Source organism: Mesoplodon densirostris, chromosome 2, assembly GCF_025265405.1.
Source record: "Mesoplodon densirostris isolate mMesDen1 chromosome 2, mMesDen1 primary haplotype, whole genome shotgun sequence".
In the NCBI taxonomy this organism is placed as follows: domain Eukaryota; kingdom Metazoa; phylum Chordata; class Mammalia; order Artiodactyla; family Ziphiidae; genus Mesoplodon; species Mesoplodon densirostris.
The window spans coordinates 56,226,571-56,243,877 of NC_082662.1; the positions used below are offsets into that span (position 1 = coordinate 56,226,571).

The 17,307-nt window shown below is 43.0% G+C and overlaps 1 protein-coding gene across 1 annotated transcript in view; it reads left to right on the plus strand.

Moving 5' to 3' along the window:
• The first annotated feature begins 11,976 nt into the window (after positions 1-11,976).
• The window catches only part of ROR1 (receptor tyrosine kinase like orphan receptor 1), a 427,692-nt gene continuing 422,361 nt past the window's right edge, over positions 11,977-17,307 (plus strand). Inside the window, exon 1 of the mRNA XM_060119439.1 lies at positions 11,977-12,067. Coding sequence (XP_059975422.1) covers positions 11,977-12,067 — 91 coding nt within the window. The remainder of the gene's footprint in view (positions 12,068-17,307) is intronic.

Consider the following 17,307-nt stretch of genomic DNA (forward strand, 5'->3'; position numbering starts at 1 on the left):
AGGACCTATGGTTATAGTTTGTCTTTCATTGTTGTTTTTTTTTTTTTTTTGCCACACTGCAGCTTGTGGGATCTTAGTTCCCCCACCATGGATCGATTGAATAGAACCCAGGCCACTGACAGTGAGAGTGCTGACTCCTAACCACTGGACTGCCAGGGAATTCCTTCTCTTTCATTCTTGATGTTGGTAATTTGTGGGGTTTTTCCTCTTATTTTTATTAATCAATATTACTAGGGGTTTATCAACTATATTAATATTTTCAAAGAACTAAATTTGGCTTTGTTGATTTTTCTCTATTATTTGTTTTCTATTTCATTAATTTATTTTTTCTTATCCTCATTTCTTCTGCTAACTTTGGGCTTATTTTGCTCTTTCTTTTCCAGCTTGCTAATAGGGAAGCTTAGATCATAATTTTAGAGCTTGTTTCCTTATATAAACATTTAAAGTTATGAATTTCCTCTTTATACCACTGTAGCTATATCCCCTAAATTTTTTTTTTTTTTTTTTTTTTTTTTCTCAGTACGTGGGCCTCTCACTGTTGTGGCCTCTCCCGTTGCGGAGCACAGGCTCTGGACGTGCAGGCTCAGCAGCCGAGGCTCACGGGCCCAGCCACTCCGCGGCATGTGGGATCTTCCCGGACCGGGGCACGAACCTGTGTCCCCTGCATCAGCAGGCGGACTCTCAACCACTGCGACACCAGGGAAGCCCTCCCCTAAATTTTAATATGTTGTGTTTTCCTTGTCATTTAGTTCAACATATTCTCTAATTTTCCTTGTGAATTGTTCTTTGATTTCAGAGTTATTAAAAAATGTTAATTAATTCTCAAATCTCTATGGAATGTCTACATGCATTTTATTATTGGTTTCTAATTTATTTGACTTGTGGTTAGAGAATATACTCTGTATGATTTTGGTCTTTTGAAATTTATTGCGATTTATTTTATTGCTTAGCATATAGTCCTTCTTGATGAATGTTCTGTAAATGCTTGAAAAGAATATGTATTCTTTAGTTTTTGGATATAGGGTTCCATAAACATCTACTACATCAAGTTGGTTAATAGTGTTCAAGTTTTTTATATCCTTACCAATTATATTTTTTTCTATCGATTACTAAGAAGTATTCGTCTCCAATTATGATTGTTCATTTTCTATTCTATCTTTAGTTTTATCAATTTTTGCTTCCCACATACTTTTAAGCTCTATTATTAGGAGCATACACATTTAGGAGCATATATGCATAAACACAAAAAAATTTAGAATTTTTATGTGCTCTTGATGAATTGATTCTTAGCATTATGAAACATCCCATTTTATCTCTAGCAATACTCTTTGTTTTGAAGTCTATTTTGTCTGACGATATTAAAGCCACACCAATTTTCTTATAATTACTATTGGTGTGGTGTACCTTTTTTTTAATGCTTTTGCTTTTAACCTGTATTTTTATATTTCAACTGTGTGTATCTCTTGAATATTGCAAATATGAAATTCACGTTTCCCTTCCTCATAATCTTGGACTTTGCTCCCATAGAAGGAACTCTTCCACTAAGCTCACAATAAGAGTCCCATTAAATTTTAAGCTACTGTCCAGTTACTTTGGGTTCCTCGTACTGAAGGTCCAGTAGGCAAGTAAAGGAATTATCATCCTGGCAGGAGTAATTGGCCCTGATCATCAGGAAAAGGATGCTGTTTAATTTAATTTAATTTTTATTTTATATTGGAGTATAGTTGATTTATAATATTGTGTTAGTTTCAGGTATACAGCAAAGTGATTCAGTTATACTTACATATACATCCATTTTTTCAGATTCTTTTCCCATATAGGGTATTACAGAATATTGAGTAGCGTGCCCTGTGCTATACAGTAGGTCCCTGTTGATTATCTACTTTATATATAGTAGAATGTATATGTTAATCTCAAACTCTTAACTTATCCCTCCCCTTACCTTTCTCCTTTTGTAACTATACGTTTGTTTTCGAAGTCTGTGAGTCTGTTTCTGTTTTGTAAATAATTCATCTGTATCATTTTTAAAAGATTTCACATATAAGTGATATCATATGATATTTGTCTTTCTCTGTCTGACTTACTTTACTTAGTATGATAATCTAATAGTCAAGACAGGGAAGCAAACTAAATGTCCACCTATAGAGGAATGAATAAAGAAGACGTGGTACATACAATGGAATATTACTCAGCCATAAAAAAGAATGAAATAATACCATTTACAGCAACATGGATGGACCTAGAGATTATCATAAGGATGCTGTTTTTTGAATAGTGTGTAACACTTTTCTACACATGGCAGGGCAACACAGAACCCTAGAAGTCTATCCTGTGATTCTTCTACTGAAGGTTGCTATTAATTCCATACAATTTTCCCCACTACAGACACCTTCAAATAATACAGGATCTACTGAGTCATATGGGCCCAAGCAGCAGGGCCACTTGTACCCTACTTGGGCAAGAGCTCTTTCTTTTATAATTGCTGTACTGTTGTAGGGACTTTCTTCCTGAGGATCTGCCTCTCCTTTAGTCAACTGAGTTCTGGTCAGAAAACTGGTCCTGGCCTGGAACCTAGTAAAGTACCATGATTTTTATTTTTTACTCGGGAAGCTGCCTTCCACCTCCTGATCATCCATCCTTGATTAATTTTGGCTGAATGGTTTGAACAATGCCCTTGTTGCCTGCCCTCATAATTTGCTCCTAGCGATGCTGTGTTCTTTTAAACATCTCCATAACTCTGTGAGCCAGGCTTCCCTGGCTGCCCCTCCAGCCTCACTACTCATCACAATAATTGTGTCCATGTTGTGTTTTTGGCTAAGCACTTCCACCTGGCCTTTATTTTGGGATATTATCATCCCTATTACCATCAACAATTCATTTTCTAACAGCATCTCTTAATATCTGCTCTGGCCTTGCAGAGGAGGGCCACTACTGAGCGTCTCATTGATTCTGGTGTCCTCCCGTCATTCACCCCCCTTTCCCACACCTACTTCTTGATTTCAATTCTTTCAATCCATTCTTTCAGTATTTCTCTTCATGACCTTAAATAGCATATAGCTGCATCTTGATATTTCAGTTTTAGTCATTATCTATTTATTTTTTATTTATTTATTTATTTATTTATTTATTTTTTTGTGGTACACGGGCCTCTCACTGTTGTGGCCTCTCCTGTTGCGGAGCACAGGCTCTGGACACACAGGCTCAGCGACCATGGCTCACGGGCCCAGCTGCTCCACGGCATATGGGATCTTCCCGGACCGGGGCACGAACCTGTGTCCCCTACATTGGCAGGCAGACTCTCAACCACTGAGCCACCAGGGAAGCCCTGTTTTTAATTTTTTAATTGAAGTATAGTTGATTTACAAAGTTGTGTTAATTTCTGCTGTGCAGCAAAGTGATTCAGTTTTACATATACATATATACATATACACACACACACATACACACACACACACACATTCTTTTTTCTTACTGGAGTATAGTTGTTTTACAATGTTGTGTTAGTTTCTGCTGTACAATGAAGTGAATGAGCTATATGTATACATATATCCCCTCCCTCTTGGACCTCTCTCCTACCTCCTGCCCCATCCCACCCATCTAGGTCATCACAGAGCACTGAGCTGAGCTCCTTGCACTACACAGCAGGTTCCCACTAGCTATCTGTTTTACACACGGTAGTGTATATATGTCAATCCCAATCCCCCAATTCATCCCACTCCCCCTTCCCACCCCTGTGTTCACACATCTGTTCTCCATGTCTGTGTCTCTATTCCTGCCCTGCAAATAGGTTCATCTGTACCATTTTTCTAGATTCCACATATATGAGTTAATATATGATATTTGTTTTTCTTTTTCTGACTTACTTCACTCTGTATGACAGACTCTAGGTCCATCCACGCCTCTACAAATGACCCAATTTTGTTCCTTCTTATGGCTGAGTAATATTCCATTGCATATAGGTACCACATCTTCTTTATCCATTCATCTGTTGATGGACATTTAAGTTGCTTCCATGTCCTGGCTATAGTAAATAGTGCTGCAATGAACATTGGGGTGCATGTGTCTTCTTTTTTTTTTTTTATTTATTTATTTATTTATTTATTTATTTATTTATTTATTTTTACATCTTTATCGGAGTATAATTGCTTTACAATGGTGTGTTAGTTTCTGCTTTATAACAAAGTGAATCAGTTATACATATACATATGTTCCCATATCTCTTCCCTCTTGCATCTCCCTCCCTCCCACCCTCCCTATCCCACCCCTCCAGGCAGTCACAAAGTACCGAGCTGATCTCCCTGTGCTATGCGGCTGCCTCCCACTAGCTATCTACCTTACGTTTGGTAGTGTATATATGTCCATGCCTTTCTCTTGCTATGTCTGCATGTGTCTTTTTTTTTTTTGCGGTACGTGGGCCTCTCACTGTTGTGGCCTCTCCCGTTGCGGAGCACAGGCTCCGGACGCGCAGGCTCAGCGGCCATGGCTCACGGGCCTAGCCGCTCCGTGGCATGTGGGATCTTCCCGGACCGGGGCACGAACCCGCGTCCCCTGCATCGGCAGGCAGACTCTCAATCACTGTGCAACCAGGGAAGCCCTGCATGTGTCCTTTTGAATTATGGTTTTCTCTGGGTATATGCCCACTAGTGGGATCGTAGGATCATATAGTAGTTCTAGTTTTAGTATTTTAAGGAACCTCCAAACTGTTCTCCATAGTGGCTATATCAACTTACATTCCCACCAACAGTGCAAGAGCATTCCCTTTCTCCACACCCTCTCCAGCACTTATTGTTTGTAGATTTTTTGATGATGGCCATTCTGACTGGTGTGAGGTGATAACTCATTGTAGTTTTGATTTGCATTTCTCTAATGATTAGTGATGTCCAGCAGCTTTTCATGTGCCTCTTGGTCATCTGTATGTCTTCTTTGGAGAACTGTCTATTTTGGTCTTCTGCGCATTTTTTATTGGGCTTTTTTTTTTTTTTTTTCCCTTTTTGCGGTACGCGGGCCTCTCACTGTTGTGGCCTCTCCCATTGTGGAGCACAGGCTTCGGATGCGCAGGCTCAGCAGCCATGGCTCACGGGCCCAGCAGCTCCGTGGCATGTGGGCTCTTCCCAGACCGGGGCATGAACCCGTGTCCCCTGCATAGGCAGGCAGACTCTCAACCACCGAGCCACCAGGGAAGCCAGGGCTGTTTGTTTTTTAAAATATTCTTTTATATTATGGTTATCATAAGATGTATTTTTAAATTTTTTAATTTTTTTATTAGTTTCTGCTTTATAACAAAGTGAATTAGTCATACATATACATCTGTTCCCACATCCCCTCCCCCATGCATCTCCCTCCCTCCCACCCTCCCCATCCCACCCCTCCAGGCAGTCACAAAGCACCATATCATAAGATATTGAATATAGTTTTCTGTGCTATACAGTAGGACCTTGTGGTTAGTCGTTATCTATTAAATTCCATTATGAAATATGACCTCTCTTTCATAATCACTGCCCCCCCAACTCTATACTTCCCATCCTCCCACTCTCTCATAATTGATTGTAATTTTGGTTAGATTCAGTGTTTGTGGAATTATGTCTGTGTAATCTCTAGCTACAGCTAAACCATTAACATACTATGTTTATTTTTTCTTTTTTGTACAACTTTTTTTGTATTTCATGGAGTTAATCATTGTTTGTATTTGTTTGTTTGGTTTTCTATATGCTTCTCATCAATTCATCCCAAAACTTTTCCTCAAAAGCAAAAGTTTTTCTTAGACCTAAATCCACCTGAGATTCTATCAGATGGTGATTTTTCTCCTAGAGTCTTCAGACCTGTTCCAATCTTGGCTAATTCTCCCTGTTCAATTATTCAGTTTCGCTTCTGGAAGACGCTTTCATTAACATCCTGAAAATTCCTCTCCCCTTTTTCCTAGATTCCAAGTGTCCATTTTTTTCTTTCTTTCTTTTTTTTTTTTTTTTTTGGTTTACTTTCTGAATAGCTGCCATATATTCTCTGATAGTGTCCTTGGAGAGGGTATGTGGTAGGCTGAGTAATGGCTTCCCAAAGACCCCATATCCTAATCCCCAGAACCTGTGAATTCATTTCTTTACATAGCAAAAGAGACTTTGCAGATGTGATTAATTTAAGAATTTGGTGATGAGGAGATTATCCTGGATTATCCAAGTGGGTCCTGTGTAATCACAAAGGTCCTTATAAGAGAGAAGATATGAAGATGAAGTGGAGAGAGATTTGAAGATGCTACACTGCTGGCTTTGAAGATGGAGGAAGGGGCCATGAGCCAAAGAATGCAGCTCTAGAAGCTGGAAAAACCATATTCTCCCCTAGAGCCTCCAGAAGGAACCAGCCCTGCTGATACCTTGACTTTTGCCCTGTAAAACTGATTTGGGACTTCGGGCCTACCAAACTAAGAGAATAGATTGCTATTGTTTTAAATCACCAAGTTTGTGGTAATTTGTTACAGAGACCATAAGAAACTAACACAGGGTACATGGAAGACACTTCTGAGGATTTGCATGTCAGCAGATGTTCTTCTCTCACTTCAAACGATAGTTTAGCTGAGTATAGAATTCTAAGTAACAAATAATTTTCCTTCAGAATTTTGAAAGAATTTCTCCAAGGCTTTCCTTTTTATTTCAGACATAATAATTATTTTTAATTTCCAGGACTATTGTTCACTACATCTTCCTCCCCCTCCTCATCCCCTGCAAACTGTTCTTATTCTATAAGAACAATCTCTTCACTTATCCTTCTGAAAGTGTGAATGATAGAATGTGTGTGTGTGTGTGTGTGTGTGTGTGTATAAGTTTTCTTCTATCTAAATAGTCTATTTCTTCCAAGGTATTTTTTCTTATTTATTTTTCTCTCTTATGTTTAGAACCTTTCTCCAAATGGTATTCTTTGGCTGTCAGCATGTATTATTTACTTTGAAAGTTTATTGAGGTGTAACTGACATACATACTTTAAATTGAAAATATTTAAAGTGTGCACTTTAAAACATTTTTAATTTATTAAATTGTAATTGATTTACAATATTGTGTTAGTTTTAGGTGTACCACATCAGATTCTTTTCCATTATTGGTTATTACAAGATGCTGAATATAGTTCCATGTGCTATACAGTAAATCCTAGTTGTTTATCTGTTTTATATATAGTGGTGTATATCTACTAATCTCATACTCCTAATTTATTCCTCCCTCATTCCCCCTTTTGTAACCATAAGTTTGTTTTCTATGCTGTGAGTCTGTTTCTATTTGGTAAATAAGTTGATTTGCATTATTCTTTAGATTCCACATATAAGTGATATCATATAATATTTATCTTTCTCTGACTTATTTCACTTACTATAATCATCTGTAGGTCCATCCATGTTGCTGCAAATGGCAATATTTCGTTCTTTTTTATGGCTGTGTAATATTCCATTGTACATGTATGCCATATCTTCTTTATCCATTCATCTGTTGATGGACACTTAGGTTGCTTCCATGTCTTGCCTATTGTAAATAGTGCTGCTATGAACAATGGGGTGCATATATCTTTCTGAATTAGAGTTTTTGTATATTCCCAGGAGTGAGATTGCTGGATCATATGGTAACTCTATTTTTAGTTTTTTAAGGAACCTCCAGATTGTTTTCCATAGTGGCTGCACCAATTTACACTCCCACCAACAGTAGAGAAGGGTTCTCATTTCTCCATACCCTCTCCAACATTTGATTATTTATAGACTTTTTAAAAAGTTTTTATTTATTTTTGGCTGCATTGGGTCTTCATTGCTGTGCGTGGGCTTTCTCTAGTTGCAGTGAGTGGGCTTTCTCTAGTTGCAGCAAGCGGGGGCTACTCTTCATTGCGGTGCGCGGGCTTCTCATTGCGGTGGCTTCTCTTGTTGCGGAGCACGGGCTCTGGGAGTGCGGGCTCAGTAGTTGTGGCTCGTGGGCTCTAGAGCACAGGCTCAGTAGTTGTGGCACATGGGCTCAGTAGTTGTGGCTCGTGGGCTCTAGAGCACAGGCTCAGTAGTTGTAGCTTGTGGGCTCTAGAGCGCAGCCTCAGTAGTTGTGGTGCATGGGCTTAGTTGCTCTGAGGCATGTGGGATCTTCCCGGACCAGGGCTAGAACCCATGTCCCCTGTATTGGCAGGTGGATTCTTAACCACTGTACCACGAGGGAAGCCCCTATAGACTTTTTGATGATGGCCATTCTTACTGGTGTGAGGTGATATCTCATTCTCGTTTTGATTTGCATTTCTCTAGTAATTAGCGACATTGGAGCATATTTTCATGTACCTGTTGGCCATCTGTATGTCTTCCTTGGAGAAATGTCTATTAAGGTCTTCTGCCCACTTTTTGATTGTGTTGTTTGGCTTTTTGATATTGAGTTGCATGAACTGTTAAAGTGTACAATTTGATGAGCATGTCAGTTATCAACTTATTGTTCTCAGTTCTGAGTGCACCCTTCAATATATGCTATATACTAAATAATAGAATTTCTTTAAGTGTTTGCCGTTTAAAGTGAGCTTTTTCCATAGCCAGGTCTGGAGGGACATTGCAGGAGGAAGAGGCTTCTTGTAGTTCCCAGCGTGGGCCCAGAACTCTGTCTCTCTGCCACCTTCTAGCCTTGGCCTGGTGATAATCTTTCTCATAGCCTTCTCAGCATGGAAACCAAAGCCCCAGTGTGGCTTGTATGCAGTCACCTGTGGCTAAGATGGTCTTATAGCTTTTCACACATCCCATCACTTGGGTATAATGTAGAGAGATTTGACTTAGTCTTGACTCCTACCTTTTTGCCTTAATTTTATGGCTTTGGGCAAGTTTGTTTCCTTTTTTTTTTTTTTTTTTTTTTTGAGAGTGATAAAAACATTTATTAGGCAGAAGCTCAGTATCAGGCCCTGTGCTAAGCACGTCACATTTTTTATTTAATTAAAATTTCCCATTCTGTGAAGTATATATTTGTATTTTCTTTTAACTAATGAAAGAGGTTAAGCAACTTTAGGGCAAGTTTCTTAACCTCATTTTAGATTAATTTCTTCATCTGTGTAAAATAAAGATGACACAGACCTCATGGGAATTTTGATGGCCTAAGTAAGCTCGTGTATGTAAATAATAATAATAATAATAATAATAATAATAGTGTTATTATATCTATAACATTTTTTAAGTGCCTACTCTGTTCCACATTCTCATAAAAGCACTTTATGTGAGTTAACTCATTTAACATTCATAGCAGTATGGAATAGGTACTATTATTATCATCACCACTTTGAAGACGAGAACCTGAAGCACAGAGGGACTATGATATTTGTCCACGGTCACTCAGCAGAGACAAGAAAAGCTGGAGCATGCACCCAGGCAGCCTGTACTCATCAGCACTGGCATTTACTGAACTTGCATAAATATTTCCTTTGTCTTTTTTTTAAACAGGAAGAGCCTTTTTCTAGCCTATCCTTTGGGAACTAGTATGTTACAGCTAAACTTCCAGGGATCTGGGATGACTGAGGGAGTGCTTACCTGGGTCTGGACTGGTTGATGCAGGTTCCACTTTTGGCTCTGGCCAGCTGTGGGACGTTGGGCCAGGAAGTTTCACCTCTCTGACTCCCATGTTTCTCATCTATAAAATGTTAAGGGGGGTAATTTCCAGGGCCCTTTCCAGCTGTCACATTCCTCATGTCTATGATTCTGTGATTAAGTTCCTGGAAGGTTTAAGTACTGATAAAAGTGCCATTAAGTTCTGTATACTCAGCACTGGCAGCCCTCTGTTACCTAAGATACCTGGGCCAAGCCGTTATGGGGTGGGGTTTGGGGGCAGGGTGGGTAGAACAGAAAAGGCTCCTTGTCTGGCAACTAACTGTTGTTCTGTAGATGACGGAAGACTGTTCAGCAATGTGCAGTGTCCTGAGATTCCTCTGATTTCTGGACCATGGTGTATTGAGGCCGACCATCAAAGACAGTTTTCTAACAAGAGAACCTTGTGCAGTAACTTCCTCAGGCAAGTGACAGGAGATAATTGAGACAGGATTGAATGGGTCTCAGGCAGAGAAACTTGAGGACAGACCTATTTGGGCGATAAACTGGTTGACCCAAGGCCTCTCTGTCCATCATTCCTTGACCTCAGGTCAGAGTGATAGAAAGGGGAAAAGCTATCAAGGCAGCTGGGGACACTCCTGCTCTGAAGTCCTGAGAAGAATAAGTGACTGTTTGTCCCACATGGGTTAGTCATTCACCTGCCTGAAGGCAGAGGGCCACGAGCCTAGTCTAGGACCTGCTGGGACAGAATCTGGGCTACAAAGTCCTTGCCTTCAATGAGGTAACTGCTCATTATAAAATCCTAAAGCTAGGTTCTTAGAGGCTATTGCTGCAGCAATAATAACCACTGCCACTCATCGAGTGCTTGTTATATGCTAGGCTCTGGCCAAGAACTTTGAGGCCCATCATGGCAAAGAGACTGAGTCTTGGCTCGGCCATCCATTGTCTGTGTGACTGTGGGCAAGTCACTTACTCTTTTTTGCATTTCAATCTCTCAAACTGTATTATGAGGATAATCTGTGTAAAAGTGCAAAGAGATGTAAAAATTAGTAATGACTTTTTTTTTTTTAACTGTCAATGGAAGATTCAGGAGCTAAATGTACACAAAGCACTAGGCAAACAGGAGGTATTCAATAAATGATTATACTGTGGGCTTCTTGGTGTTCCTCTAGGCCAAGACTGACTGGTGTCTCTTTTTGCTCTTGCATCCTCATAGCCTAAAGCAGGGCCTGGAACCCAGCAGGTGCTCACCATTCCATATGATCAAAGGCCTTCTCCACAAGGTCATGAGTATTTATGTATCACAAAATTCATAACGCTTAACCAGGAGAAATGGACAAAAACATAATGTTAGTAGGAGACTTTAATGACCCCTTTGGCCGAGCAACCGGACAAAAAAATATGCAAAGACACAGAAGGCCTAAGAAACATAATATAAAGGTCAAATTGAGATAGTCACCTATCTCCACATTCTGAAGACAGAAAAACACCTTTCAAGAGACCAAGGGGACATTGACAAAAACTGACCACAGAGAAATCCTCAATACATCTTCATAAGGAAACAGTGCAGATGACATTGATTTCGATGCAGTGAAACTAGAAATTGAAGACAAAATGGGAAAACATAAATCACTTGGGTCAAAGAGAAACTCAGAAGGGAAATTGCATGATATCACTAAACGTTCTATTACCCGGGGTCACACAGCTAACAGTGGTAGAGCTGAGGCCGTTAGAATCTGGGTCTCCTAAGTCATTCAGCCACGAACTGGTTTGCGAAGCCCGACAAGTGTCCCTGAGCCTCGGTTTCCCTTTCTGTCAAATGGCCCCAAGGGCACGCTGGGCTCAAGTCCCACTGCAGGTTTGAGCTGTCGTGGGGCAGGGGAGGCGCGGGAGCAACGACTTTTGGGACGTCTGGGAGGGTGCGGGTGTTGAGAGGCAGCAGCAGAGGGCGCTGGGTCGCCGGCCTGGGCTCGCCTCTGCCATTGGTCGGGGCCCGGGCGCTGGGCTGGAGAGTTGGTGGAAAGTGACAAGTTGAGGGAGGCTGAGAGCAAGAGAGCGAGCGCGCAGAGCAGGAGGAGACGCCGCGGCCGCCACGGAGGGAGCCCCGGGACGGCAGCCACCGGGCGCAGGGCGCGCTCTTCTCAGAGCCCGAGCCGGCGAGACTCGCAGTCCGCGAGTGCGACCCCGACAGCCCGGGACTGAACTGGCCGTCCGGGACGCGGCGAGGCTGCAGCCAGAGGGCTGGGGAGGGACCGAGTTTACGGGGTCCTGAGCGGCCGGGCGGAGGCGAAGGAGCAGGTTAGAGGGAACAAAGAACTTCTCAGACGCCCCCGGCATCCTGTGGGGAGAGCGGCCGGGACGAGGTGGCCGGGACCCCGGGCAGAGCCCGTGGATGTTCTGCGCGCGGCCTGGGAGCCGCCGCCGCCGCCGCCGCCGCCGCCGCCGCGAGAGGAGGAATGCACCGGCCGCGCCGCCGCGGGGCGCGCCCGCCGCTCCTGGCGCTTCTGGCCGCGCTGCTGCTGGCGGCGCGTGGGGCCGCTGCCCAAGGTAAGAGGAGCATAAGCCGGCTCGCGGGCCCGCCCGGCCCCGGCCACCCTCCCGCCGGCCCGCCCTGCGCTGGGCAGACAGGAAGCGTCGCGCCCGCCTCGGGGGGCGGCCGGCGCCCCGTCGGGGGTCTTGCCAGCGCGACTCCAGGCGCCGGGGAGGCAGGCGAGGGGATTCACCCGGGAGCCCCGCTGTGGGCCGGGGGTGCGCCCGGGGACTTCTTCCTCGGCGCCCAGCCGCAGTTGTCGGCGCTGACAGGAAGCGTGGAGGTGTTGGGGGTCGTGGGGCGATGGGATGCTTTTCGTCCCCCCATCTCACGCCGGACCCCTAACGCACTCCAACCGGTGTTCAGGCAAGTCCATCCTGCTCCCAAATCGCAGACGCCTTGGAGAGCGTGGTCCAGAAGGGAGTTTGTATTTTCAGTGGTGCCTGCGAGAGCCCAGGCTGTCCGCAGACCGACCCAAACAAAAGCCCTGTCCTCCTGAGGCTCGGGCGGCCTCGCATCTCCACCATCCCCGGCTCGCCGGCCTTCTGTAGGGTCATGATGGAGGCCACAACATGTGCGCTGCCGCCGCCGCCACTTTGTGCAAAATGTGCTGTCAGAGGAGGCCTGCTGCTCCAGAGTGCGTGTGTGTGTGCGTGTGTGTGTGTGTGTTACAAACAAGGGGGGAAAAGACAGCTAATGCATACTTGATTTTGGTAATCTCCAAAGACAATCGCAACAGTTAGAGAAAGACTTCACCGAAAGCCAGAGCGTCTTAGCTCGCTGCGGGAAGCTGGGATCCTTGCTGCGTCTAAGCCGGTACACAATGAGAGGGAAGAGCCCGGCTGCGCCTGTGGAGACAGCCGATTCATTCTTTGGAGGTTGGAGGGGGAAAGTTGATTAAAGTCTCCAGGGTCTTGGGCCTCACTTTTAACATGCATCCCTTGAGGGGGTGCTGCAGCCCCTGGATTCTTCCCTCCCCCACTCGCAGCCCCAACCCATGCTCTTTTATCATGCATCTTTCATTTTTAAGTTAACGCTGTGCCTTAGGAAAAAAAGGCTCTGGGCTATTTAGCAGTTGAGGGGAAAAAATCTATTCGCTACATGGTCTATGACTGCAGAATTAGTTTAGACTAAAATCTAGCTAATATTTTTCGTAGTAGAAAACACCCTCTGGAAGGAAGTTGTGGGTGAATTTTGATTCCTTAGAGATGACTTTGGGGAGGTGGGAACCACATTTTCCGAGGATGATTCTGAAATTGATCCTGTAGTGTGGTTGGGCTAATCTGGAGGCTCCTCGGGGTAAATACAGCTCCTAATTGTAATTAAGATGTACATCAGCAGGGAGTGCACCTTCTTGATGAAAAATCCTAATGAAATGTAAACAGCTTGGTCACATGGATGTTTGCTTCGTTGATGCCAAACATCTGGTTCCATGCCACACACCTGGGTGAAAAGTAAAGAAGGGGCCATGCTGCCTAAAACATTGTAAACATCCTTCTGATGTCGGGTTGCCCGGTGAATTGAGGTGGAGATAACCAGGGTGATTCTAGCTAAGGCAAGGAAGGCTCCTAGCGTGGGGCCTTGATTACTTCGGTTATATCCTCTGTTCACTCTACTTCTACATAAGCTTTCAACGGTGGTTGCTTTTAGATCATGGGGGAGGGAGGGTAAAGTGCACCTTTCCTTGGTTATCTGCCTTTAAATAAATGTACAGGCAATGATTTTGCTGAATGTAAGACAATTTTGTTATCAGCAGTCACCCAAATTGTGTCTTGTTTAATTGTCTACAGGCTTAAAAAAACTTAAAAAAAATTCCTCACAAATTTATTGTTTCTTTGTCTAAAAAGTATAAAAGCTGCCAGCTTTGGCCACTTCTTAGGTCGCATTTCTGTGGGACCTCCATGCGTATGAATTAAAATTGTTTCTTTTTCTCCCATGAAAATTTTTTTTTAAAGAAAGAGTATTGCCTATTCTGAGCTCTTCAATATTGAGCTAAAATCAGTTATTACTGTCTTATTTATTGTCTAATAAATCCCTTTCCATTTCTGTGAATGCTTGATATTTTCTCTGGGGAGAAGTCTTCTAGTGGAACTCAGATTTACCTTCTTGTCTGATCCAAGATTCTTAAGGTAACTCAGCCAGAGGCTCAGGAAATCAGCCTAAGGGGAGATATGTTTCATTTATTTATTTATTTAAAAAGTGCTCAGCATTTCTCCCATCATTTCTCTATTTTGTTAGCCAGGAGGAGCAAACCTTTACATTTGCTTTTTCTGGTCTGTTCATTGTTTTCTCCCCATCTTCCTCTTACCAACCCGGAGCTAAACCTCTCTAAGAAGCTGAAGCCGTGATAACTGTACCCAGAGCTCAGGGCCTTTAGAACCCACCTAGGCCTCTCAGAATCCTGTAGATTCTGTGGTTTGGCTGCTTGGAGGCAGAGGGGGGTGGCCTGCTACTGTTTGCTGTCATTTTGTAAACTTTCCAATGATGTTTTAATAGGTGCCTGTCCTGTCGGCTTCTAGAATCAGAATCTCTTGAGGGCAACAGGACTGTTAGCTTTCCTGGTGAAACACTGGAGACCAAGTCATCCAGCTGCATCTTTATTAGAGACACCTGAAAATCCTGCCTGGGGGAGCCACACAGAGAGGCCTAATTGACAAGGGGTGTGGTCCAACTGCCTCTGGCAGTGTGTTGGGAATATTTAATTTTTAATATTGATTCAGTATACCTGATGGCTGTATTGCTATTCAGATACCTGGGATTATCTTTCTGGTATTTAGTTAGGAGTCCTTTTACAAACTTAACTTTGGTCTGTATTTTCCTCTCTCCATCTCCTGCATGGTGAGCATAGGCCTCAAATGAGACTTGAAAGTTTCTAAATGGTGTGTTACTTGCATTCATTAGTGTTCAATTTGGCTGTGGTTTGGTGGTACCACATACCCCATTTCAAATATTTTTGAAAATTTTACCCAGCATCCTATGGAGAAAGGAATGCTCTGTAGACTATATATGTATATAAAATGTACATATATATCTATATAAATGGCATATGTTTATACACGTATATAGTAAGTGGGCCATAGATTTTTGTTGAATGAATGGAGAATAACTTTTTTGGTTGTATGTAAAATTGTTGTGTTATTTGCTTTTCCTAGTTAAAAACTCAACATGGCATATTTTCAAGGATTTTTTCCTTTTCTTGTCTCATCTTCTAGTATGAAGGGAGTATAGTAGAACTGAACAGTAGAGCTTAATGGTTATGAGCACAGGTGTTGGAGTTAACAGACATGGGTTTGAATCTTTTCTCTGCCACATACTGGGTATGGTGATTAGTTTTTCTCAGCCTTACCTGAGTGTTATGAGATCTCAATGAAACCATGTATGGCAAGTACTGGGGAAGAGCACGCAGCCTAGAGGGTCTTAACTTGGGGTACCTGAAATTAAGGCTAGGAAACCCCCCGGAAATAATACACAAACTTTAATGTGCATTTTTGTGTTTGTATGTTTCTAGCTATAATCTGATTTTTTAAGGAAACTGCAATCCCCCCAAAATAGGAACCATTGATTTGGAGTGTTTGGTGCTTGGGGCAGTGAGTTGCCTTCCTGGGTAGATTGCAAAAGGTTGAGGGTTGGTTGAGGGGGGTCCTGGGCCTTAGCCCAGATCTGCACAATCCATGGGGCCTCTATCTCTCCTCACTTTCTGCTTTCTCTCCCACCAGGCCGCTGTTATTGGGCCTGAGAGGAGCTGAAGAATGGTGTCAAATCCTTTGACCTCTACCAGGAATGTATTTCCGTGAACCCAAGCATTCTGAGATGCTGGTGTTTGCACAATTTATTAAACAGACACTTGCATAATCCTTACAATAGGCCAGTCACCGTTCTAAGCATTTTGCAAGTATTAACTCACTGAATCCTCACAACAACCCTGAGGGCGGTGGCATAATTAGCTCATTTTGATTTAGGCACAGAGAGGTTAAATGACTTTCTCAAGGTCACATGGCTAGGAAGTGGCATTGCTGGCCTTACAGAGGCTAAGAGTTCATGCTCTTATCTAACTGCTGCCCTAGACAGTCTCTCCTGGTTGAAGTCTTAAAATTTACACTATTTTTATGTTATGTAGGAGCCAAAGGTGACTTTTCCCCAGGTTTTCTAAGAGCAGCAAAGGGATGTTCTCTTAGCCATATCTAGGGGTTATAATAAATGATTGGAGACAGCCAATTTCAGTTTTCCTTCCCGTGCTGGAGTTGCCTGAGCAAGACCTGCTGTAACTCAGAGATAGACCGGAATGGCCTCTATAGTCTGCACTTGTGATCAGGAGGAATTATATTGTTGTAATGAACTGCACCTTGGATGCGGTTTGAGGAGTGTGTCTGGCAATTCCTTCCAACCAGCGATGAGATGTATTTTGATGAAGTGCCTCTGTATTTGCATCTTGGTGTACAACTTGGGGTGTAGGCTGAAAAGGGGTGATTTATTAGAGTGTTCTCTAGTGGGAGAGCTGGCTTGCCAACTCCAAGTTCCTGATGTGGATCAGACCCTCGCAAATCCAGCCCCATCTGGGAAACACTCAAGTCTCCGAGGCCCCCTTCTCAAACAGAAGAGCCTCAGCTTGGCCTTACCTAATCCCCAAGGTGCGTCAGGAGAGTCTGTTCTGTAGACAGACAGAAAGGAATAGTCTTCTCTGATTCTGAGAAAGTTCTCTGGAGTTGAAGGGGGGGATGATGGGGTGGGGGCTTTGGGTTGGGGGAACTCTTCGAGATCCTTAACTAAATGCAGCTGCTTGTTACACGGAGCCTGACTTGCATGCCAGGAATATCTAAAAAGCTAACGAATACAAAATAAAAATAAACAGCAGTAAAAAGGCTCTCTCTTTGTTGCAGTAAGCTCGGTTGGGGTTTTCAGTTTGTTTAGGAATGGGATCATTGTGGCATCCACTTTATTTTGGTAAAGGCAGTGAAACGTGGATTGATGTTCTGTCATTGGGATGCTACCACCACCTGAACTTTTTCCTTCACGCCTCCCCCCTCAGAACGCCCAGGCATGAACAGCCACAGGGCCTGAGTCTCAAACTGTTGCCTCTGAGTGAATTACATTGAAAGAGGGTAGATAATTTAATGGGATAATGTTGGCAGGGCCAGCAAATTTCACACCCCATCTCTCACTAATAGAAAGGCAGTAGAAGGCTACAATATCCTCAGATGAAAAGGTTGTATAAAACGGTTCTGCTTAACAGTCACTGTCTGTCCATAAATAAGGTTCT